The 25,788-nt window shown below is 42.3% G+C and overlaps 2 protein-coding genes and 4 non-coding genes across 6 annotated transcripts in view; 4 read left to right on the forward strand and 2 right to left on the reverse strand.

Annotated features, from left to right (window-relative positions):
• Positions 1–13,355, reverse strand: part of LOC106821653 (apoptosis-resistant E3 ubiquitin protein ligase 1-like) — a 25,429-nt gene extending 12,074 nt beyond the window's left edge. The window contains exons 1-8 of the mRNA XM_014826543.1: positions 13,078–13,355; positions 9,198–9,360; positions 5,929–6,128; positions 3,625–3,747; positions 3,280–3,368; positions 2,525–2,605; positions 1,519–1,675; positions 472–517 (exon numbers count right to left, since the gene is read on the reverse strand). Of these exons, the coding sequence (XP_014682029.1) occupies positions 472–517; positions 1,519–1,675; positions 2,525–2,605; positions 3,280–3,368; positions 3,625–3,747; positions 5,929–6,128; positions 9,198–9,360; positions 13,078–13,267 (1,049 nt within the window). The 5' untranslated portion in view covers positions 13,268–13,355. The remainder of the gene's footprint in view (positions 1–471; positions 518–1,518; positions 1,676–2,524; positions 2,606–3,279; positions 3,369–3,624; positions 3,748–5,928; positions 6,129–9,197; positions 9,361–13,077) is intronic.
• A 1,029-nt stretch (positions 13,356–14,384) lies between these two features.
• The window catches only part of LOC106821654, a 12,757-nt gene continuing 1,353 nt past the window's right edge, over positions 14,385–25,788 (forward strand). The window contains exons 1-4 of the mRNA XM_014826544.1: positions 14,385–14,856; positions 15,450–15,640; positions 16,141–16,199; positions 25,183–25,279. Of these exons, the coding sequence (XP_014682030.1) occupies positions 14,732–14,856; positions 15,450–15,640; positions 16,141–16,199; positions 25,183–25,279 (472 nt within the window). The 5' untranslated portion in view covers positions 14,385–14,731. The remainder of the gene's footprint in view (positions 14,857–15,449; positions 15,641–16,140; positions 16,200–25,182; positions 25,280–25,788) is intronic.
• Positions 20,203–20,272, forward strand: Trnag-gcc. Its single transcript has one exon. It is a non-coding gene; the product is annotated as a tRNA-Gly (tRNA).
• On the forward strand, positions 21,323–21,394 carry Trnad-guc. The gene has a single exon. It is a non-coding gene; the product is annotated as a tRNA-Asp (tRNA).
• On the forward strand, positions 22,732–22,802 carry Trnad-guc. The gene has a single exon. It is a non-coding gene; the product is annotated as a tRNA-Asp (tRNA).
• Trnak-cuu lies at positions 22,988–23,060 on the reverse strand. The gene has a single exon. It is a non-coding gene; the product is annotated as a tRNA-Lys (tRNA).

Genomic DNA, 25,788 nt, shown 5'->3' on the forward strand with positions numbered 1-25,788 from the left:
TCAGCTCTAGCCTGAGCCTACACACACACAGAGAGAGAGAGAGAGAGAGAGAGAGAGAGAGAGAGAGAGAGAGAGAGAGAAAGAGCGCGCGCGAGAGAGAGACACACACACATAGAATAGTGATGAATGAAACCTGTCTTACTCAGCTCTAGTGAGCCTACACACACACAGAGAGACACATAGAATAGTGGTGAATGAAGCCTGTCTTACTTGGATCTAGTGAGCCCAGACACACACACACACGCACGCACGCACGCACGCACGCACGCACGCACGCACGCACGCACACACACACACACAGACACACACATTGAATAGTGGTGAATGACGCCTGTCTTTTTCGGCTCTAGTGAGCCCACAGAGAGAGAAAGAGAGAGAGAGAGAGAGAGCGAGAGACACATAGAATAGTGGTGAATGAAGCCTGTCTTACTTGGATCTAGTGAGCCTACACACACAGAGAGACACACACACATAGAATAGTGGTGAATGAAACCTGTATTACTCGGATCTAGTGAGCCTACACACACAGAAAGAGAGAGACACATAGAACAATAGTGAATGAAGCTTCTCTTACCCTGCACTAGTAAACGTACACACACGTGCGCACACATACATGCACGCACGCACGCACGCACGCACGCACGCACGCACACACACACACACACACACAGAACAGCAGTGAATGAACCTGTCTTACTCCACACTAGTAAGCCTATACAAACACATACATGTACACACATGGTACAGGGACACACATGCACGAACGCACAAATGCACGCAGGCATATACACACGCAAGCACGCATACAAGCACACAAGCACGCACACACGCACGCACGCACGCACGCACAAATGCACGCAGGCATATACGCACGCAAGCATGCATACACGCACACACGCACGCACGCACACACACATACACACACGTGAGTACACAGCTTGTCCATAACAATCTGGTGTGTGATCCAACGTTATTTTCTAATCTACGCAACGTATGTGCACACACTATGCTCGTGAGAATTCACACAGTGTGGGCAAGTAAAAATAACACATGCATGGTTCACTGCAGATGATACCAAACCTTTTACTACATTTAGCCTTAGCTGCTAATTTGTGCTAAAAGCCTAAAACCCTACAGTTATTGTACATGCCCAACAATTTATCATAAAGATTCATTGCTTGTTTAGATATAGACCTCTGAAGACAAACAGGATGTTTCTAAAGAGGTCAAGAAGAGTGTTGAGCTCGCAGACAGTATACTTTATTGGTATCAGGACAAGTGCCTCCTGGATAATAAACTCCCAGTCATCCCCAAGACAATTACCCCCCCCCCCCATGACAATTTAGTGGAAAGGTTTAAAATGATGTTTAATTGTATTACGTAGAGCACACAACACTGTCCCCTTGCCAGAGTATGGTTTTCACACCTATGATATTATTGATAATAGTGAACTGCCGCTAAACCAGTCAGGGCTGCGTTTAGCGACATGCCCCCCTAAGAGAGGGTTAGTCAACTCACCAGAGTGAAAGCGTTTGAGAAAAGGGCTTCCCCTAACATGGTGAGCCCCGACCATGATGGCAATCTTATACTCTCCGGCCTTCCTCACGGTGAAGGTCACCGTCGCCGTGTTCACATCTGAGGGGTTCAGCGCACCAAACTCTGTAGATGTCGCCACCTGTGTGCAACAGATCGTCTGCTTATGTATGTGCCATACAGTGACATCATTGCGAATGTTGCAAATATTCCCCCGAGGCAGAACCCAAGGGATCCTGACTTTTCTAATATGTGGGGAAATTTTTTCTCTTAGTTGAAATAGAGTAGTGCATCAAATTAGATAATATGCAGTTCAATTGGACAGCAATTGTATTAACACAGAGAAAACTGTGTCATGTACGCCCCCCCCCCTCCATTCCGCATCCTAAGGACCCTTCAAATTCGAAAATTCCTGGATCTATTCCTATGTTTACGCACATCACTAAAAATTCGTTGCTCACAGATGATACAATATTGGACAGCCTGGCATATAAACACCTTACCTTGGATGAAAGGTTAGATGTCTTAGACCTAACACATTTTTTACTTAAAATAACCAAGACTGAAGTGCTAATCTTGTGTCATAAAGTAAACGTTTTTGTTGCGAGCTCTTGGCAGAAAAAAATCAGTAATAGATAAAAATAGGTATAATGAACTGTAACTGAGTAGAAGGAATCCTTTTTATAGTGAAGTAAAAAACGTGAAACTATCGACTGAGCAATTTGCCTTCTTGTTAGAAAAGTGGCTCAGTACACCGAGCATGTTGGCATATCATCCAAAGAGCAGCAAAGTAGGGGCATGATACAGTAATGTGACCATGAACACACTGTTTTTGGCATATAGCAACTGCGGTGCGACCAATAGAATTCCCCACCCAAACTGGAAACAACGTCTACTTTGCAGCATCATGCTACAGCAAGTAGACTCTAGCCCACCTAACAAATGAGACTAAATAGACCGGCATGAGAAATTATCATCATGAAGTGCCTACCTTATAGTCAGCCATCATGATCTCCACAAGGACACCGTCACAGTCACTGATGGGGTAGGGTCGGCTGTTGCGTTGAAAGAACTTTGCAACAATGTTACAATGAATTAGAAGGCAAGGAAAGCGAAAGCTCAGCACAACATAAACCAACAACTTCGTGCCAATGATGTTTTGCAGGCTGTAGAATAGCACAATGATTTTGACAAACTACTCAAGAATAGTGTAAAGAAGAAGCCACTCTTCACAGGAAGTTACTGGTATATGTGACTGGTTATAGCCAAATGTGTCACTTGGAGCAATTTTTCAATTTCCAGATAACCATATATGGTGATGTTCTGCAGTCTTTTATCTTCATATTGGTCCAAACATTTTGAGAATTGGATAAAAAAAAAAGTTATGGATATTTGAAGTAATTTAAATACCCCTTGAAAAATCTGAAGAAATTATAGAAAACAGAGTCTAAAGTGTGACTAAATTCAAATATATTATATATATTAATATATTCAATACAAAATAGTCTAATTCACACCCAACAAATCAATTTCACCCAGATATTCCGATAGAAATCATCTATTTCAGTTAAAATCCCAAAAACAAAAATTTCATGCATGTACAGGTAAAACCACACATAGCGTAAAATCTATATGTGCGACTTCCGACACATTTGGCTATAACAGGTCACATATATGCGCTACACAGTGATGACAATGAGCACGTGTGTTGATTGTGTGTACAGTAGAGTCGTAATGCCATCTCACTTTGATCTTGATAGTCATCGTGTGGCCAACCTGCTGTGGTTCCTCCCAATCGAAAAACACGCGGCAGTGATGAGGAGAGAGATATTTGCCTGTCAACAGAGAGCAAACTACTAGTCATTACTGCCACTGCTATGGCTACTCGGTCACACGCTATGTACGAGGCACTCGCTGTGCTGTTCATCCAATATCAATCCGAGCGATATTCAATATTTATTAAATTACTTGCTAATGGCATGCACAGCACTCACAAATCTCAGTTTTCTCCGAGTCAACGTGATAAAAACCCGAATCAATCTTGAGCCAGTGCAGATCATTTAGGTCGACGTATAGCTCTCAGCAACTTACCAGTAACGAGTTCAAAGAAGGAGGTTTTGTGATTTATTGCATCAGTGGACAGAGCCTGTAGATGAGTCATTGTCATGGCAACAACTCCAGATGCCAGCATGAGTATCAGCAACATAATAGCTCCTGCAACACAGCAGATACAACCCACTCATATAACGACATCAAGTTTGGACATGGGAGCGTATTGATTGCATCGATATGATTTATAATAAATATTCTAAATATTAAAGATTTTTTATCACAGAAGGTATATCTAGGCCTACTCAAATATATTTCTGCACAACAACAATAGAGATAAATATAAGACAAAGTGCATGATTGACCTATACCCAGCCATCATTATTGTAATAGTTTAGAATATAGAGTAAAATATGGTCTCCTAGAAATCTCATCATATTTCTCACAATTTCTCTTCATCCATCCATCGATCCCCCTCCCCCACTCCCCATCGATCAATCGACTGACCGACTGACCGACCGACCGACCCACTCACCCCACGCACGCACGCATACATGCATCAATCCATCCATCATCCGCCCAATCGCCCAGCCATCTACCTGGCCGCCCCCCCCCACCACACTTGGTCTGTCTGTTTGTCCATCTATCTATCTATTTATCTATCAATCTATCTATCTATCTATCTATCAATCTATCTATCGATCGATCCACCTACTCGTCCACCCACCCACCCTTCCCAATTACCTACCTATATATCTATCCATTGATTGATAGACAGATAGACTCGAGACTCTCTCTCTCTCTCTCCCTCTCTCTCTCTATAAATATATATATATATATATATATATATATACCTTGTGTTCTCTCTTTCTCCATCTCTATACCTCTCTTCTCTCTTCCGCATTCGCTCACTTTCGCTAACTCACTCGTCCTTTAACTCATTCATTCCAGTTGCCCTCTATACCCTCCTATCTTTCTGCTGTACGTACAATCCAGTATGTATGTATTTGTATAGCTAATATGGTTTGACACACAAGCCACTGACTTTACACTCATATCTAGACCCCAGTGTGTCAATCAATAATGTTCCAAGATGAAACTTCTGCGTTCACAGGCTGTACAGTGACAATTTTAATACTCTAGCACACGCACACACACGCACGCACGCACGCACGCACGCACGCACGCACGCACGCACGCACGCACGCACGCACACACACACACACACACACAAGCAGTTGGTTTTATATTAGTTTTTAAGATAAAACAATATGCTAATGTTTACAGACACCAAAACATTTATATTGTCTAATATAGAAATTAGAAATCTTTTAGTAAGTTTAGTAAAAATTCATCTAGTTGATACAGTACTTTAGCTATTGAAGATATTATTTGTTAGTTACAAATTTTAGCTAAATATATTCGTTAGGAAATCTTATTGGTGCTGTTTAATGATAACGAGGACTTATTACCTAGTTTTTAGAGTTTTAGTATGTTTTATAATTATCATTTGTAATTAATACTTCCATGCACAAATGTGTTCATAATCTGTGCAGTATACGTCTACTAAGAGAACCTAACTTTCCTTCCCGATTCCTCTGTTTTATTACTTCCATACACATTCACCATCGACAACAGAGAATACTTCGATACGGTTTTTGGTGCCAAGGTTGTGTGGAAACTAATCTGTAAAATTACCATTACAATCGCTAGCTACTCTTACCATAAACCAGGGGTAGAAATTAACTTTTGAACACGGGAGTCCAACGGACTCCCTACCCTCAAAAAGAGGGAGTCCGCAGCAAAACGAGGGAGTCCGCAGTCTGAGGTTCAAAATTAAAGATATTAACAATAACGCATGTGCTTATTTTTAAGATTCATGCAGTTGCACGTCTGCCAAATTTTCTTGGGACATTAGCTGAAAAAATACGGTAATTCCGCGAGGCCGAGCTCCGGAACGAACTAGTCAGTATCGCAGAATTTTCAGGGAGTCACACGGACTCCTGCATATGTCAAATCATGGAGTCCGACAGTAAATCAGGGAGTATTTGTTCGTTAATTTCGCACCCTGATAAACATATGCATATATCCTTCTATACATACTGCTAGTGCTTTACCCTATATGCCATACGAATTACGATGTGTAGTATGTTTGCTACCTTAAGTTAACATTGGGGTAAGCAACTTACAACTGCACTGGCAAATGTATAAATAATGGGTTGCAATATCATACCTAACAAACATGCACTGAAATGCGACTCGTACTGATTTCAAGCCCAGAGCCACGTCAAATCCTAGACAATCCATAATCAATTGAGCGTCCCCTCCTTCGAAGTCTGTGCTTACCAGAGTGCCATGTTAAATAATCATCAGCTGCAATCCACTCGTCCTCTGTCAGCACCGAGCTTTCGATATAGTTCTGCTGCAGGTCAGCAAGAGCCGCCAGCCAGCGGTCGTAGTCGTACGAAGATGTAGCGAGAGTCCGCAGCACATCCAGCTCAATATACAAGAGGCTCGACAGCGAATGGCAATCGAAACGGTGAAGCCTGCGAGAAGAACGAGAGGCACAATACTGCTGTGTTCGTGCGCGTGTGTGTGTTGGTTGGCCTGTGAGCGAGCGAGCCAGCAGTTCTGTGTTTCACCTCGTAACCACGTATTGTGCTATCAATCAATGAGCAGTGAGAACAGAGAAGCAGCAACACACACATGCACGCACGCCCGCCCGCACGCACGCACACAAACACACAACAAACACACACACACACATATATATATATGCGTGCGTGCGTGCGTGCGTGCGTGCGTGCGTGTCTGTGTATGTATAATAGTAAGGGGGAGAGATGCTTGATGTAGGAGAGTAGCTACATGACATATGCACAAACGCACGCATGCACAGCATTACACTTTAATCCACACATGTGTGTATTTGGAAGAGATAGATGGGATAGCTAGATTTGATGGATAACTGTATGAATAGATGAACAGACGGATGGATGGATGGATGGTTGGGTGGATGGATGGATGAATGGATGGATGGATGGGTGGATGGATGGATGGATGGATGGATAGATGAATGGATGGATGGATAGATGGATGGTTGGGTGGATGGATGGATGAATGGATGGATGGATGGGTGGATGGATGGATGGATGGAACGATGGATTGATGGGTGGATGAATCAATTGATGGATGGACAGACTGACCAACTGATGGGTGGAATGGATGGGATGGACGGATGGATGGATGGAAGGACGAACGGACAGACAGACAGATAAACAGCTGAATAGATGGTAAAATACAAACAAGCAGGAAGCATATGGAGAGACGTAGAGAGTATAGCAAGATTGAATTAACTTTGCATTCAGGTAGCCACTTGCATTAGAGTACTAATGAAAACATGCCAACTCTGCAATAAGCTGAGCAATAATTTTACACTAGCACTCATGCATAATTAGTGTAGGCTCCCACTAGGTTTATTGGAATAGTCATGTAGATGACTGGGTCAGCAATCAGGTTATAGATTCATGATAGATGTCATGACAGATGGCCAGGCTACCGAAGTGTTAGACATGGGTACAGAGCCACAGTCTCAGTGTTGCTAGTGTGACAGACCGTAGGCAATAACAGTGTCCTAGGTGAACAATATAGGTTATTAATAATTGTTTCTGGTAGTCGGTGACTAGCAACGTCCTTAGGAGGGTCCTAATGGGTAACATGATTCTAGTACTTAGTCTCTAATGTTAATTGTTGGTAACAAAATATAGGAGAATTGGAACTTGTTACTTGGTCCTAGAGGCTGCAATAAGCTACAGCACTAGGTGATGGTGAATGCTGATAGAGGTTGGATCTAAAAGGGTTTCTAAAGCAAGGTGGCTTAGCATTCCTTGAAGTCAATGTTTCATGCGCTTCCTAGTCTTATGACAGTAAGCTTTCACAGGAAAGGCGAGTTATGCAAGAAAAAAGAATATGCCAAATGGCAATTCAAATATATAAAGGTGTTGAAATAATTCAAGAATCCTTTAATCGGACTACATTCTCAACATAAACCAGCAATTATACGCATGAATCTTAAAAATAAGCACATGCGTTATTGTTAATATCTTTAATTTTGAACATCCGACTGCGGACTCCCTCTTTTTGGGGGTAGGGAGTCCGTTGGACTCCCGTGTTCAAAAGTTAATTTCTACCTCAAGATCACAGCAAAAAAATAAGATATTTTCTTGGAGATTAAGTCTGATTGCTCTGGCTGTGATCTTAAGTTGAGAATGCTGGAGATTACATAACAGAAATTTCTCCACTTGTGAACGTTTTTTTTAATTAACAAGTACAAATTAAATGGTTTGCTTAACATGGATACATGAAAATCTTACGCACTGAAATTTTCCTTGTTTCCTGTTTCCTAAAATATGACCTTCAATTTTTCTCAGGAAAAGTACAAATAAATACTTGCAAGAAGAGGTTTGGCTTTGACTCGCTCCCTCCCAGTACCAATACAACACTCCTATGCAACCAACATTATGTGGACTGCAGGCAATTGGACCCTGGTACATTTTAATCAACAGCTACAAGCACATTGCATGGGAGTGCAGCTAAGGTTGGCTATTTATACCGCTGTCTGCATACGCTGCTACGCATGCACTTACACGGAAGGGCAGATCTAGTGATTTTGTTACTATATTCTGGTTATACGAAGGATAAAACTACAACTAGAGCACTCGGAGAGCACAGACCTCCGCCAAAGCAGCTGAATTCTCTCAATGTGAAATTTTTTATTAATTAATTAATTAAGTGGAAAAATTAATTAATTAATTAATTGGATCCGGATTAGTGCGAGCGTGCAGGTGGGGGAGGACTGTGGTTGCCCCTTAGCCTGTGGTTGTGTGTTTGTAAGTCTACAGCCAGCGCACCTAGCGGAAGTGAACTGAAACGTGCATGGTAACACACAAACCCACAAACCAACACTCAAAGACACGCCGGTGAAAACATAACCCCCGCCAAGCCCCTGGCGGAGGTAATTACATAACACGTTTTCACTCAAGGATGAATTGCCCTTGGTAAGAATAGATTTTTGCCTCTGCTGCGATGCGTGTGCAGAATTCTTCAACGTGCAAAGCGACCCACCTATGACTACACTGTTAGGCAAACATGTAATATTCATATTCACCAGAGTACAATGAAAGTGCATTGAGATTTTGCTGAGCACTTTTATCTTTACTGGTGCTTCTCACTACTTGTTTCACACAGATATTCAGTGGGCATGTAGTGAAAAGGTGACACTTAACAATAAAAGATTATACATTGATAGGTAACACATTTTAATGACATAATGTGATATTTAAAGGTGTGTACTGCTTCCCATCACCTCCAACTGTGCTGGGTGTACTAAATCTTTAAGCCGATTCAATCTAATTTACACCAATCAGTGCACACCCTCCTATAGCAGGCAGTGCTTATATGTTCCTGTATTTTCTGCGAAAAGATTACAAGAAACCTAACTAGGTGGTGCAATGTGTCAGGTTGTAAGTGCCAGTGAGCACACACCTCTCTTAGAAATAGAAATGGTCCGAGATATTGGACTTTCATATTAAATGCTAATATTCATTCATGTCACTTACCTAGACTCATATTCCTGCAGGTTGTGATGCGCAAGCCACTGTTTGAGTAGAAACTTGTTCTTTAGTTCGCCCACGGCCACTAGGGTGCGCTGCATATCATGCTCATCCAAGAATGATAATTTGTCTTCATCAAGATGCGCACAATCCCACAAGGAATTTATACCTGAGAAAATTTTTGTTGTAAAATTTAATAAGAATTTAAGATAGAAAACTCTTTCAATGTAGCCCTCTGCTTCACAACAAGATCCTCTCCATCCTGTTGCAAAGCAAAGGGCTACATAGGTGGAGGACTGGAAGACCAGAGCTAGTTCTAGCAAAGAATAACTTTTGATGTAGCTATTATAGCCATTAATTAAAGTGAAAATATTGCCAATCAATATTTCTAACAAATGCCGCAGAAGTCCACAAAGCCATACACGGACAGAGCTCAGCCTTTTAAAAGAATCTTCTAGGTGAATCGTGCACCCCCTAGGATCTTCAAGACTAAATCTCTCTTGCTCTCCGATTTCATAACAATAGCTAATGGCAAAAAGTCCATTTTCGAGACAATAATCCTTGGCGATGGAACCAACTACACCCCCTACGACATCTGCCAGGCTGCAAGCCTCAAAACCTTCAGAGAGAAGAGGCTCGAGCTGAGATCGCATCTGATGACTTCTGGAGCTGGAGGTACAATTATTCATAATTTACAAAAGACAAAATACCTAATTTTTAATGAGAAACTTTTAAAACGCCTATCTAAACTTATTTGGAACAATTTTGTCGATTTCACGAACAAGATTTTCATCGGTTATATCAAGAATTTTCACCATTTCAAATTCCACAACGCAAAAACTGGAATACTCTTTGAATTCCATTGGGCGAGACCGGAGAATTCCTGCACTGATGCCATTTTGGACCTATCAAAACTCGCATTTGATACAAGTTAGCGCTGGTAAACGCACTCTTTAAAACAATGCATTTGATTGGCCAATGCTTCTACCAGTGCGCAAAAAGTAAATACTGGTTGTATCGAGAAGCGGTGTTTCCTAACTTTCTTTTCGCGAGACAAGACTGCTATTTCTTCTCAATTAATTAGCAGTGCAATTACATACTTTCGTTGGCGGGACACACACAGGGGTTCAATCCACCCTCCACCCACCCACATCTACCGCCCCCCCAATATCTCAACGGATTTGTATGTTTCTCAATAATTGACCTAGGTGGTCCGCAAAAAACTCTGAAATCTGCGGATCCACGAAAAATTCCCATGTCTGAATGCCAAACAACTGTTGTGACCATATATATACATAATAAATAATAACTCAAATAAAAACAGATATAGGTGGCATCGAACAATAATTTGTTTTGATGTGCCTTGCTCTCGAGTCTCATAAGTCCCAGTTATTATAGCATTAAAACAAATGATACAGTGCTGCCACCTATACATGTTAATCTTTTTGTTTGCCATTTGTGCTTCTAAATTTGCATACATGTGTGGTTTTGTTCATATAGGCAATTATATAGCTAAGCCCCATAGTCGCCAATATGTGATTACTGTTTAAATAGCGTGTGAGCAAAGAAAAATTGAGATTTACAATAGTTAAGATAGAATGACATTTAGTATTTGACAGGGTGTAAATATTAGGAGGTATTTTCAACGTTAAAAATAATTCAACATCTGGACGTCTTTACAATTTCAAATATATGTCAATATTGAGATGTATTTTCATGCATTTGCATAAGCAGATGCTTCTACATTTGTATGTGTGGTTACCACAGAGGTAGAAATAAACTTTTGAACACGGGAGTCCAGTGGAGTAGCCAGGATTAAATCTAAGGGAGGGGGGGCGGATGCATGTTGTTGGCATGTTTTATCGACTTGAAACAGTCCTGCTGGTTTAAATAAGGTAGCCTTCTAAATCTTAGGGGGGGCGACCGCCCCCATCGCCCCCCTGGCTACGCCACTGCGGGAGTCCAACGGAGTCTGAGGTTCAAAATTAAAGATATTAACAATAATGCATGTGCTCATTTTTAAAATTCATGCGACTGCACGTCTGCCAAATTTTCTTGGGATATTAGCTGAAAAAATATGGTAATTCCGAGAGGCCGTGCTCTGGAACAAACTAGTTAGTATGGCAGAATTTTCAGGGAGTCACACGGACTCCTGCATATATGTCAAATCAGGGAGTCTGACAGTAAATCAGGAAGTATTTGACTCCGGACTACCGTTAATTTCGCACCCTGTTACAGACCTTGTGTTTTAAGGTGCGCGATCGCGCTCACGCGCCATCGCGCGCCTCGATTGATCACGAGAAGTGCGAAAAAACGCGCACCTAAGCATTATCAAAACGCACACCTTTTTTTTTTTTTTCTTTTCTTTTCGTGTTTTATTTTTCATTAATTCAACTTATAAACTCGAAGATAAACGCAAATGGTTTTAAACATCACAGACATTGCCGGAAGTCGGTTCACATGTTTATAACGACAGTCGCAAAGCGCTCTAGAATGACGAATGTGATTGGTTGTATTTTTAGATAAAGTTTTAATAGTCTACTTTGAAAAATTGAGTGTTGTTCCTTTTTGACTAAACATGCTAAATGTGTGATTCTAGTTATCCACATGTCCAAGAACTGATATTTTGTTAGATGAAAAAAAAATCACCTAAAAAATGTCAAAATTAATAGTACAAATGCAGAGCTAATTTTTAGCCCAAAATGCTGGAAATGGCATTTCATGAAGTCTAGTTTTCAAATATTTTCCGGGGGGGGGCATGCCACCGAACACCCCTAGTTTGCCTCGTGACCTGCGGGCACTCCGATGCAAATCACACACCTCGGCGAGCCAAGGTGTGCGATTTTTCACTCGCCTGCTTTTTCCAAAACACAAGGACTGTGTTACCATATTGCAGTTTAATAGCTTGCCTCCTTGGATATATCTATTTCTATTTATGTTTACCATGTGTACACCTGAACGTTCATTCATGGTTTTGCTTATATAGACACCGGTAGTTTTACAACATAGCAATACAACACAAGCATGTGATGTGTGTTTCCGGCAGTGCGTTACATCATGAACACAACCTACCGCCGCATGCCACCTACATTGCATTTCATGAGGAAGCTGCAGTGAGATTGCAGCTTACACTATGTCTACACCTATATCATGCACAAATTGAAGAGAGATTTCAGTCATTTCTTGTGGCCAACACCAATCACATCCCCTAAAATGACATCCGGCCAGTGGCGTAGCTAGGATTTTTTCAGCGGGGGGGGGGGGCAGGGGGGGGCCTTACATTTTCGTGAGGGGGGCACAATATATAACTTTTCTTTGTATTATACTGTTCTAACGGCATTGTTTTTAATTCAATTTTTTTTTATCAAGCATGAATTTTCAGTTGGGGGGGCACAGAAAATTTGTGGGGGGCCACGGGCCCCCCCAGGCCCCCCCGTAGCTACGCCCCTGCATCCGGCGGCATAACAGCAGGAAACTCTTTTTAATTTGAGCATAGGAATGAAGTTCACTTATTGCATAAAACTAAAAGACTAGGTTAATGCATTTCCCCTACTAGTACTAGTATTTTACTCTGAGTCTAACCACTGGCAGCAAGAACAAGCCCGTACGTACAGCACACACGCGGCCATTGACTATAATAACAACGTCGGAGTTAAAGTTGTTATTATACTTTTATAGTCAATGGCCGCGTGTGTGCTGTACGTGCGGGGTTGTTCTTGCTGCCAGCGAGTCTAACATCAATTTAATCTAGGATTATAGCCCTGCAACTTCTGCATGAAATTAAGCTCCTTAGAAGTCAGCACGTGACATAGTTTATTAGGTAGGTTGTCACCCTGACGTAACACGCTATCCGCTGTGCCAATAAAACTATCGTCACATGTATTACCGTGCTTCGCTAAAACGTCGAAACGATCTCGATTACTTGCACTGCCACTGGATGTAAACAAATCGTACTCGTCAAGCCAAACAACGACACTGTCTAAACGTTCGCGCGATTTTTGTTGCCGTTGCAAAAATGAGCCTGCTATAATAATAATTAGCACAGCGACAGTCCATTGTAAAGACGTTGAAACCATTTTGTAGTAAGAATTCAGCACAAGCACGCAGCTACGGCCTTGCACAGTATAAATTCAACAAGCGCATCCTATGCAATATTCAGGAACGCGCCATTTCTGTTTGCGGAATTGTGGGAGCGCAAAGAAACAACTGGACGTCGTGCTTTGTTTTTTAATTTGTTGTTAGGCTATTTATTTTATTTTTGGTATGGTCCTTGCTACCGTAACAGCAGCACTTTGAATGATCGTTATATACATGTTTGCAATCTGTTTTTTCATACAATTCATACATTTATTCGACACTATTTACACTATACACTATATACTACTATATATACTATATGTATACTATAATATATACACTATATACACTATATACTCACTATAGTATATAAAATATATATATATATATACAATATACAATAGATAGATTTACAATGAATAGATTATATACAAAAATCATACAAAGAGACATATAGATCACAATATATAATGATGGTAACTAAATACAAATTGTACAATATGTGCACATGCAATGCTATTCAAACGCTATATACTCTGCAACGGCACTCTCGGCGCATGCACACCATTGCGCAAATATTTTAACATGCAAATACACGCCCACGTGTGCATGGACATGCACGCACGCACGCACGCACGCACGCACGCATGCACGCACACACACATACACACACACACACACACACACACACACATGCACACACACACACACACACACACACACCACCACACACACACACACACACACACACACACACACACACACACACACACACACACACACACACACACACACACACACACACACACACACACACACGCACGCACGCACGCACGCACGCTATAGCGCGTCGATCTTCGCCACAAGCACGCCACTGTGTACAAACTCACAAAATAAGTCAACTTTATTACGTCTGATATACATATATAGGCCTAATGAACCATCTATAACGATAACAGAGAAAGCAGCCATTTCCAGAGACGGAGTGGGGCAATTTGGCACTAGGCAGGTTTTTAGGTATAACCAAAGTATGACCCGTTATATATAGATCTTCGGCGTAGCTGGTAGGTGCTGCCACACAGTGGACAGGTAATGCACTACGGCAAACAACAACCATCGATGCTTTTGACTACTGTACGTGTGGGGACGGTTTGTAAGGAGGTAACTTCAAATATAGCAGTTTACGTACGCTATTAAATCTGATAATGCGATTAATGTATTTGTATTTTGAGTATAATCGCGTAAATACTCTAGTAGCCACGGTATCCACACTATAGTATTGTTTATTGTTGCAGTGTTAACTGTACAGCCGATTTCCAAAGATGGATCGTCGGATTGGCAGCTGGTCGAGTTTCTTCATGTCATAATTCGCATCCTACCATGCAGGCAAGACTTTGAAAAGCCAATTGCGATACTCTAGCCGTGAACTAAGTTCGGTGAATTAGAAAAGCATAGAGAGCACCATGGCGGGTCACGGAGACAAGGAACAACTACTTAAAAATGACTCGGAAGAAGTAACCCCAACAGTACAGCTGTCTCCTGGGCATAGACGGCTTCGTTCTTTGAGTGGAGAAAGCTACGGGGGCAGGTGAGAAGAAATTTTATATGTCATATTCTAAATTAACTATATCGTTACTAAGGCTCATAGGGTCTATGTCTCCCAGGGTACTATCGGAGGGTACCCTCACTACCCTGGTTACGGTTCGATATATCAGAACGTACCCTGATAGGTTGCATGGTAACTATCTGATATGGTTAGGGTTGGTAGTAGGCGTAGGCGACTCCCTAGACTCGTTAGTTGAGTAGGCGAGGTACGGGGGGCAAGGTACGGTCCGGCATATTATAGATAGTCCCAGGGTACGTTCCGATATATCGAACCGTACCTAGGGTACCCTCCGATAGTACCCTGGGGGACAGACCCTACGGGCGTTACTAAGCTGCAATCATTATATTATGAGAGTTCCACACGTATGATATATTATTATTACTAAAATATTGGATCCATGCATTCCTCTCATAATAGCAAAAATATATAGGTTCAGCTACAGATAAAACCAGTCACTGATCACACGTGGGTGCAATAGGCCTATAGTAGTGCACCTATTTATGCACTATACTAGTCACATTATCACATAACAGTTAAAAAATTGTGATTTTTATAGAATAATTACCCTCTGACAGGCAAAGTACAGAGAAACCGATCTTCTCCTTCGAGAATGTTGAGACTGGACATACAGTGACAGTGAAACAAGACTCTCCAGTTGATAGCTACCACAGCAGTCATGCCTCGCTGGCTAGCGCTGTACGCAGGAGCAGTAATTTGTCAGTCGGCGTACACGACATGCTGGCCGTTCCTAGTCCCCAGGTGACAGGTGAGCAATGTAAAAACTGAACAGATATCTGAATTTATAAGCTTTACTCGCAGATAATTATGTTTGGGTGACAGCGAGTGTGGATCGATCCTCAATCTGAGTTGGCCGGATCCATTTTTGACATAAAGGACAAATTAAACAGAAACACATGTTATCGTTCCCTTTTCAGCTGCATCCTCATCTTAAATAAATGAAACTTAAATCAGCTATAAAAAATGTATACAGTCAAAACTGATATACTTTACATGGATACTAATTAGGCTCATAGGGTCTATGTCCCCCAGGGTACTGCCGGAACGTACCCTGGGTACGGTCCGGTATACCGGGAACCGTACGCTGGTAAACTCATCTGATTATGGTTAGGGTTAAGTAGGAATAGGCGTAGGGCGACTCCCTAGATCTCGTTAGTGCAGTAGGCGAGGTACGGTCGCGGCATATTAGATAGTACCGATAGGCAAGCATATAAATCGACGTTGATTTATATGTTCTGGTCCCCACAGGTAGGCTTCGCAGTATTACGAGAGCGTACCCGGGTGGTACGCTCCAGCAGTACCCTGGGGTACATAGACCCTCTCAGCACTAATTAGCATTAAGTAGGGGCCTACTTTAAGCAAAAAAAAAGAGCGTGGACAAATGTAGACCCAAACAAAGACACATGAAATACTAACAGTGCAGCCACTGCATAGTATGTAAGTTTGCAAAATACTAGACTAAAAATCTAGTACTGTAGGTAGCATGACTACCATGGAAAGAAGTTGGGTTTAATCTTGGTTGATTCTTACTCGATCATCCTTTTCTAAATGAGGAATAATTGTATTATTTCTTTAATTGTGATATCATGCAAAATGATAATTCCTATTCGCCCAACATTTTTGGAAGGAAAAGCTGTACCGGTAGTTATACTTATATAGTCTAAAATCAGTGTCCCTGTCGCATGCTCCACTGTCCAGTTCAGTGAGTTGTGCAAAAGCAGTGTCCAGTCGCTATCAGTTATGCTACATTTCTCTCATTGCTTTTGATGAACCCCCATGTATAGTTCTGCTACATACCTATTTGCCACGAATATATTTAGTAATATAATTATATATGTTGCGTGTGCTCTGGCCCCGAGAAGAAGCGGCGCAGCANATCTAGTTACGATCTATCTATCTATCTATCTATGCTAGTCTATCGATCCTATCTATTCTATTCTATCTATCTATCCTATCTATCTTATCTATCTATCTATTCTATCTATCTAATCTATCTATCTATCTATCTATCTATCTACTCCTATTATCATATTCTATCTATGTATCTTATCTATGTAGTATGTATGTAAAATGTATGTAGATCTATCTATCTATTCATATGAAAATTATCCTATCTATGTATACTATCTATCTTCCATCCGAGTCCATCCATCCATTCTAGACCATCCAAATCCATCTTCACTCCATCCATCTATCGATTTGAGTTGTCTGTCTGTCTGTTCTGTCTGTTCCTGTCTGGTCTGTCTGGGTCTGTCTGTCACTCGTACACCTGTCTGTCTGGGTTCTGTCGTGTCTGTCTTGTACTGTTCTGTCTGTCTGTCTGTCTGTCTGCCTGCTCGTCTGTCTTGTTTGTCTGGGCGTCCGTCCGTCGTCCTCATCCGTCCGTCCCTTCCGTCCCTCCGTCCCTCCGTCCTGTCCATCCACCATTCATCCATCATCCATCTATCTATCGGTTCGATCTATCTCTATTATCTATCTATCTATCTATCTATCCTATCTACTTATCTTACTCTATCTATCTTATCCATCCATCCAGCTCTCTATCTACTTTATCTATCTATCTATCTATCTATCCATCTGTATCTCTATTATCTATCTATCTGTATCTACTCGTATCTATCTATCTATTCTGATCCCTGATCTATCTATCTATCTTACTCTATTCTATCTATCTCGTTATCTATCTTATTCTATTTACACTCATCTCTTTCTATCTACTCTATCTATTCTATCTAGGTCTATCTAGTCTATCTATGGATGTATTCTAATCTATCTATCGATCTATCTATCTATTTTTTATTCTGATGCGATCTATCTAATCTTATCTTATCCATCCATCCATTCATCCATCCATTCCCATCCCATCCATTCCATCTATCGTAATTGATCGGGGTCTGTCTGTTCTTCTGTCTTGTGTCCACGTGTTTGTCTGTTCGTCTGGCGCCTGCTCTTCCTTGCCTTCTGCCTGCCTGCCTGCCTTCCCGCCTGTCCTGTCCTGTCGGGTCTTGCGCGTCTGTGCTTGGCGTGGTTCGGACTACGTCGGCGTTCGGTCGTTCGGCTTGATTCGGGGTCGGGCGGGTCGTTCGTCGTCGGTCCGCGGTCGGTCGTCCGTTCCGTCGCGTCCGCCCGCCGTCCGTCCGTCCAGTCCATCCATCCATTCTATCTATCTATCTATTTGAGCGAACCACTCGTATTAGTTCCTATAGTGCTATAGTCTGTGCACACTCTGGTATCCAGAGAGACCATGCATACAATTATATTTGCGTTGGCACAGCTTGCTTGATCCTGAGCGCTGCGCCTGGAATAGACGGTCGCATGCAGTTGCGCAGCGGATATGCGCACGGATCCGCATCGGATGTTCAAGTATGAAGCGCTTGTCCGCAGTGCGAGACGTGCGCAAATTCGAGGCCGCGCACGTCTCCACAGCGGTCAGCGGGATGTCTGTAGTTTCAGAAGGATGAACAATGAAGACTTTGTTCTTAAATAAGAAAACTATTGGCGGTATAATAACAGCAATAGTACACAACCTTCCAATTTTTTTACTATCAGTCAAAGGTCTCAGGGGTGCGGATTATGCAGAAGCTACCAACCTTGAAATGCGCCATGAAATTGTCAAGTGGAATTGTGTTTTCGGAAACCCAAAGAAAATAAATCTCCTCAATGTTGTTCGAGCGTAATGTTGTCAAATGTTGCTTCTTGATCAATCACGCATTCAGCGCCTTGCTCAAGACGTAAAAATAACAGAGATGAAATCTGTGTTGAGTTAGTCGCTTCTTGAGCAAACGTTGCATTGACGTAGGAAGACTGTTGGAAAGGCACAGACTGTGGAACGTCTCAATAAAAATAAATATTCACAGAGAATTTTTCACAATGAATTCACCGCCTGTGTGCAAATTAGTGAATGAAACGCGTATGTGAAACATTTTACGGTTAGTAACTGTACTGCTGACCATATCCGCTGACTAACTGACACACTAAATTGTTAAAATGTTGCCATTGCACTAAGAACATTCGGAGAAATTAGGTGGTTATATCGCAGAACTCCCGCACGCCCATCCTGATGTACACAAAGCCTAATGGAAAAACAACACAGGGTGTTGCGAGGGCCTGCTTCCGATATCCATCGTCAGGTGCCCGCTAGCCAAGCCATAGAGCAGGCGAGCGCGTGCCAAGACGTGCAGCGACAGCTCAAATGTTCATGTGGCTAAAACAAGTCGGAGTAGTGCCGTCAGGGAATTTCGGAATTCTGTTAATTTTGAATTAGAAAAGACTTCAAATGTCAACCCCCCGATGAATTGACGCACCCGTTCACTTCGAAAGCAGGTAAAAATTTCAGGAAAATTTTCACTTCGGATGCAAAATTGCATCGGCCGGGCCTGTTTCATTATTTACGATAAAAATCAAACAGTTGCGCCAAACATCCTACTAAACGCAGTAACTCTGGGTTCACGTCGTTGACGCCACATTCCAGTGTCAATCAACGAAGAAGAGCGGGGCGTTATTCCGATTTACGGAGATGCGAGAAGAACATGCCAACAGAAGAGAACGTTAGCGTATGTGCCCACTAAACAGTTCGTATTATTTTTGTTTTTCGTGCCAAAAGTCTATCGTAGGAAACCGTGTCTAGCCTAGCAGAATGCCCTGTAGTTCTTGAGATCGCGATTCTCGTACCCTCAATGGCGGTCGCCACCTTTAGAATTATTTAAAGGAGAGGTGCGGCGTACGCTGTTAATTGGAAGACACAGAAGTGTCTAATCCTCGGTCGCGGCGCTGCGAGCATTCATGGCTGACATCACGGTCAAGTCGCTGACAGGAGCTGAAGGTTGTAATCGAGCGGAGAGTCACGCATGCGCTGCGGAGTGTAGAGGACATCAACTGCATGCTATTGGAATGTATTGTTAACTCAATGCTTTTACGACAGCGATTGTACTCAAGTCAGTGTGCAAGTCTAGTGCAAAGTGAATGCCGGCTCTGCATGGGCCGGGTTTATTAAACGCTGGCGTACAGATGCGGCGTTGAGTTTGAACGCTGCTGCGGGGAGGGCATTGATTTCATATTTTTTCTCTTTATGCGATGTTTTGAGGCATGACCTCGGAGGTCAATCCAATGTGGCCCTTATGACATCAGGCATCCAACGTTAAACATGTAATGGCGCATCCTTGGACATATCTAGAGTGGCCCATATAGATTTGAATCGAGAACAGACGAACAGAGAAACTTCCACAAAATGTATTCGATTCGGTCACCTATGAGCATTTAGGAGTTATGCAAATGTTCGTCCTTTTTTGCAGTAAATTTGTAATAAGAACATCCTCGATAGTATAGTGGTTAGTATCCCCGCCTGCCACGCGGGACCGGGGTTCAATTCCCCGTCGGGGAGTAGCGATTAGGTATTTTTAGTAGATATTACCGTAGACGGGAGAATTGAAATTAAAATAGCGTATAATTCATGACGATGTCGGGGAGATACGCGTAGAAAATTTACTCACATTTTCAAGTTCCTAGTATATAGTTTGGATAGCATAGTATAGTAGTAGTATAGTTTATAGTAAAGATTCGTGATTTCAAAATGATATCGCCCAACGTGGGGCTTGAACCCACGACCCCGGGATCCGTTGAGCGGTGCGGAAACGTATAGCCGGACACACACACACACACACACACACACACACACTCAGACAGAAATTCCCCAATTTATAGTAAAGATATACATTCAAAACAGATTACATTCAGTGCTATCTTTGTGAATTGTTAGATGTATGCTTTCTAACAGTAATTCTAGTAGTATATATTCTAAACTTACGGTTGAGTCGCTCTGATCTGTCATTAAACGAACCGGCATAACGGTGACCACACTGTTGTTATGAATGTTGACTCACTGTGGGCTGCTCCCAGCTGCGCGTCACTCAGCGTTGTAGCGATGGAAACAAATCTTGGTAGCGGTCTTGGTTGTGATTGGTCAATTCTTGGTAGCTGGAGTCCAATTCTTGGTAGCGGTCTGGGCTGTGATTGGTCAACGCTACCAAGATATTACCAAGATATGGCATCGACTCACGGCCCCGCCGGAGAGCTAGCCGGGCTGGTGATGTAGCGATAAAATGCTGTATAGGAATCGGAAATCGGGATTCATAGCTGTATACAGGGAGTTGCTTTAGTTTGACAGTGGAGGGTGCATATTTATTAGCACCGGAACTTTTCAGCACTTTGTGCGAACATCGAACATTTCATTGCGATGAATTTGAGACAAGCACGTAGATATATCCACAAGCGTTTGATTGTTAGCATCCGTGACTGTCGCGCGAGGGAAACGGCTTCATTGCTCCGTCGGGGAGTGGCGGAGTAGTTCTTTATAGGGCATTTGATCACCTATGAGCATTTAGGAGTTATGCAATTGTTCGTCCTTTTTTGCAGTAAATTTGTAATAAGAACATCCTCGATAGTATAGTGGTTAGTATCCCCGCCTGTCACGCGGGAGACCGGGGTTCAATTCCCCGTCGGGGAGTTACGAGTAGATATTTTTTAGTAGATATTACCGTAGACGGGAGAATTGAAATTAAAATAGCATATAATTCATGACGATGTCGGGGAGATACGCGTAGAAAATTTACTCACATTTTCAAGTTCCTAGTATATAGTTTGGATAGCAATAGTTTATAGTAAGATTCGTGATTTCAAATATATCGCCCAACGGTGGCTTGAACCACGACCCGGGATTAAGAGTCCCGTGCTCTACCGACTGAGCTAGCCGGGCTGGTGATGTAATGCTAAAATGCTGTATAGGAATCGGAAATCGGGATTCATAGCTGTATACATGCAGGAGTTGCTTTATTTTGACAGGAGGGTGCATATTTATTAGCACCGGAACTTTCAGCACTTTGTGCGAACATCGAACATTTCATTGCGATGAATTTGAGACAAGCACGTAGATATATCCACAAGCGTGTGTTGTATGCATCCGTGACTGTCGCGCGGGGAAACGGCTTCATTGCTCCGTCGGGGAGTGCATGGCGGAGTAGTTTCTTATAGGGCATTTGATCACCTATGAGGATTTAGGAGTTATGCAAATGTTCGTCCTTTTTGCAGTAAATTTGTAAAAAGAACATCCTCGATAGTATAGTGTTAGTATCCCCGCCTGTCACGTGGGAGACCGGTGTTCATATCCCGTCGGGTTTCGAGTAGATATTTTTTTAGTAGATATTACGTAGACTGAGAATTGAAATTAAAATAGCATATAATTCATGACGATGTCGGGGAGATACGCGTAGAAAATTTACTCATTTTCAAGTTCCTAGTATATTAGTTTGGATAGCATAGTAATAGTACTAATTATAGTTTATAGTAAAGATTCGTGATTTCAAAATGATATCGCCAACGTGGGGCTTGAACCACGACCCCGGTTAAGAGTCCCGTGCTTCTACGACTGAGGCTAGCCGGGCTGGTGATGTAGCGCTAAAATGCTGTATAGGAATCGGGGAAGTGCACGTCTTGGGTATGAATAGAAAAATTGTAAGCGTTTAAGAATGATTCCTGAAAAATCTGGATTCATAGCTGTATGCAGTGAGTGGCTTCAGTCTGACAATGGGTGATGTAATTGTAAGCACCGGAACTTTCAGCACTGCGCGCACATCGAACATTTCATTGAATGAATTTGAGACAAGCCACGTAGATATATCCACAACGTGTGGTTGTTAGCATCCGTGACTGTCGCGCAAGGGAAACGGCTTCATTTGCTCCCGTCGGGAGTGGCGGAGTAGTTCTTTATAGGCATTTGATCACCTATGAGGATTGGGAGTTATGCAAATGTTCGTCCTTTTTTGCAGTAAATTTGTAATAAGAACATCCTCGATAGTATAGTGGTTAGTATCCCCGCCTGTCACGCGGAGACCTGGGTTCAATTCCCCGTCGGGGAGTTTCGAGTAGATATTACCGTAGACGGGAGAATTGAAATTAATATAGCATATAATTCATGACGATGTCCGGGAGATACGCGTAGAAAATTTACTCACATTTTCAAGTTCCTAGTATATAGTTTGGATAGCATAGTATAGTAGTAGTATATAGTTTATAGTAAAGATTCGTGATTTCAAAATGATATCGCCCAACGTGGGGCTTGAACCCACGACCCCGGGATTAAGAGTCCCGTGCTCTACCGACTGAGCTAGCCGGGCTGGTGGTAGCGCTAAAATGCTGTATAGGAATCGGGAAGTGCACGTCTTGGTATGAATAGAAAAATTGTAAGCGTTTTAGAATGATTCCTGAAAAATCTGGATTCATAGCTGTATGCAGGGAGTTGCTTCAGTCTGACAATGGGTGATGTTTAATTGTAAGCACCGGAACTTTTCAGCACTGCGCGCACATCGAACATTTCATTGCGATGAATTTGAGACAAGCACGTAGATATATCCACAAGCGTTTGGTCTTTAGCATCCGTGACTGTCGCGCGAGGGAAACGGCTTCATTGCTCCGTCGGGGAGTGGCGGAGTAGTTCTTTATAGGGCATTTGATCACCTATGAGGATTTAGGAGTTATGCAAATGTTCGTCCTTTTTGCAGTAAATTTGTAATAAGAACATCCTCGATGAGTATAGTGGTTAGTATCCCCCGCCTGTCACGCGGGACGGGTTCAATTCCCGTCGGGGAGTAGCGATTAGGTATTTTTAGTAGATATTACCGTAGATGGGGAATTGAATTAAAATAGCATATAATTCATGACGATGTCCGGGAGATACGCGTAGAAAATGTATTCACATTTTCAAGTTCCTAGTATATAGTTTGGATAGCATAGTATAGTAGTAGTATATAGTTTATAGTAAAAGATTCGTGATTTCAAAATGATATCGCCCAACGTGGGGCTTTAACCCACGACCCCGGGATTAAGAGTCCCGTGCTCTACCAACTGAGCAAGGAAAGCACGTTCTACCGACTGAGCAAGGACCGCGCCCATGAGTCTCTGTTCTCCTACCAACTTTGCTAATTAACCTGTTAACCCCATGGCGGGAACCGGGAATTATGAATTGAGTTGTAGTGTTAACCTTAACATGCCGCTGTTCATGTAATTACTTTGTGTGCTACGAGTTGGTTTTAGGGTTATGTATATATTGTATTATGTACTCAGTGTTAATTCATTATTAAGTTATCTTAGATTAGATAATTATTCAGAAATGTATTATCTTTTCAAAGTAATTATGCTTTTCCTCTGCTATAGGGGTTGAACCTGGATCTTCCCACAGGCACATCATGCCTATGCATAGGTATAGTTACACAGGTTGAAAATACGGGGAGAATACATATTTTCAGAGACAATATGTAATGTACCATGTAATGTGGCTAGTATAGAGTTGGTATTGAGACAAACACAAGATTATATTTATGTGTAGAAAAGAATATTTAATTTGATATACTCTTTTCAAAAATATGTATAAAACGCGCGTGTAAATAACATTACACAAAATAAGATTTAAACAAACAACATACTATTCGTAACAATATTCGTAACAATATACAACAAATTTTTCATCCACAAACCACAAATCTATAGAATTTACATCGTATCATGTGTATGAGTATGCTTGATGCACACAGGGTACATTATGAAGAGAACAAGAGATATAATAAAAAAAAATGCAGAACAGTTATAATGATAGCGGTCCAACTTTTCTCCCAGATACAGTGCCAGATGTAATTATGTGTATAAAAAATATGTTATATGTAATTATGTATTCAGACCAAAATGTCTAAAACTATACACAACACGGTATTTTTAAGTGCTTAATCAAAGCAAACAGTAAATATGCATGTGTGGTAAGCTTATATCAAGATCAAGATGAACCACACACACACGTGCTCTCTCTGCACGCAATAGTTATGCGACAGCATCTCCGCCCCCACACCGCCACACCATTACTGCTTTTTTTGCCATAGCCTTTGGCCAACAGCCCATTTCGCCACTCATTAATTGAAATTGTTGCGTCTGTGCGCAATACCAGTTGCCAAAATACTGCTGGTGGTCTGGAGCATTTCTTTGTTGTCTGCATTGCTTGCAGACAACGATTCCGCTTTTTTTATATTATATTTCCTATGAAATATGCCCTGCTGCTCGTTCAGCCTTCCTCTTCTGATACCTCTGTGTGGTATATGGAACAGGAACCATGGAATACACAGGAGGAGCCACGTACACTGCAATGTTTTGCAGAGGCGGAGGTGGCAATGGCTGGGTAGGCAGTGGCATTGTCGCTACTGCAGCCATACCCGACTTGCCTCTCCGTTTCCCCGATGTGCCTCTCCGTTTCAGTCTTACCGTAGCAGCCGTATTGACTGGAGCCGGGAAGTGGTGACGAGCGGCATCGTCATATCAGTGCTGCCCGACGGCATGCAGGCTAGCGGGCTTGGTGAGCGGAGCTAGCAGACTGCGCACGGTCGTCTCTGACGGCATGAATTGTATTCCGTGCTGCAGGACGTCCCTTTCCTGACCCTTCCCACGCTGGTTGTACCTAAGCAGTAGCAGAAAGTAACAATATTTTGTGTGGTAATCTTTTTGACCCTGCTGAATTGCTTTTATTTGTTCTTGCAATGAGGGAGAGAACAAACGGTTTGAACTAGTTTCATCTTAAGGGCCGGACACACCAGGCGATGCCATCGGCCGATGCCATCGGCCGATGGCATCGGCGTGAAAATCGCCTGGTGTGTCCACTCAATCGCTGCCGATGGCATCGCACAGATCAAAACGTTTTGATATTATCGCCCGATGCCATCGGCCGATGGCATCGGCGTGAAAATCGCCTGGTGTGTCCACTCAATCGCTGCCGATGGCATCGCACAGATCAAAACGTTTTGATATTATCGCCCGATGCCATCGGCCGATGGCATCGGCTGATGGCATCGCCTGGTGTGTCCACGA

The sequence above is a fragment of the Priapulus caudatus genome, unplaced genomic scaffold (assembly GCF_000485595.1).
Source record: "Priapulus caudatus unplaced genomic scaffold, Priapulus_caudatus-5.0.1 Scaffold81, whole genome shotgun sequence".
NCBI classification, from domain to species: domain Eukaryota; kingdom Metazoa; phylum Priapulida; class Priapulimorpha; order Priapulimorphida; family Priapulidae; genus Priapulus; species Priapulus caudatus.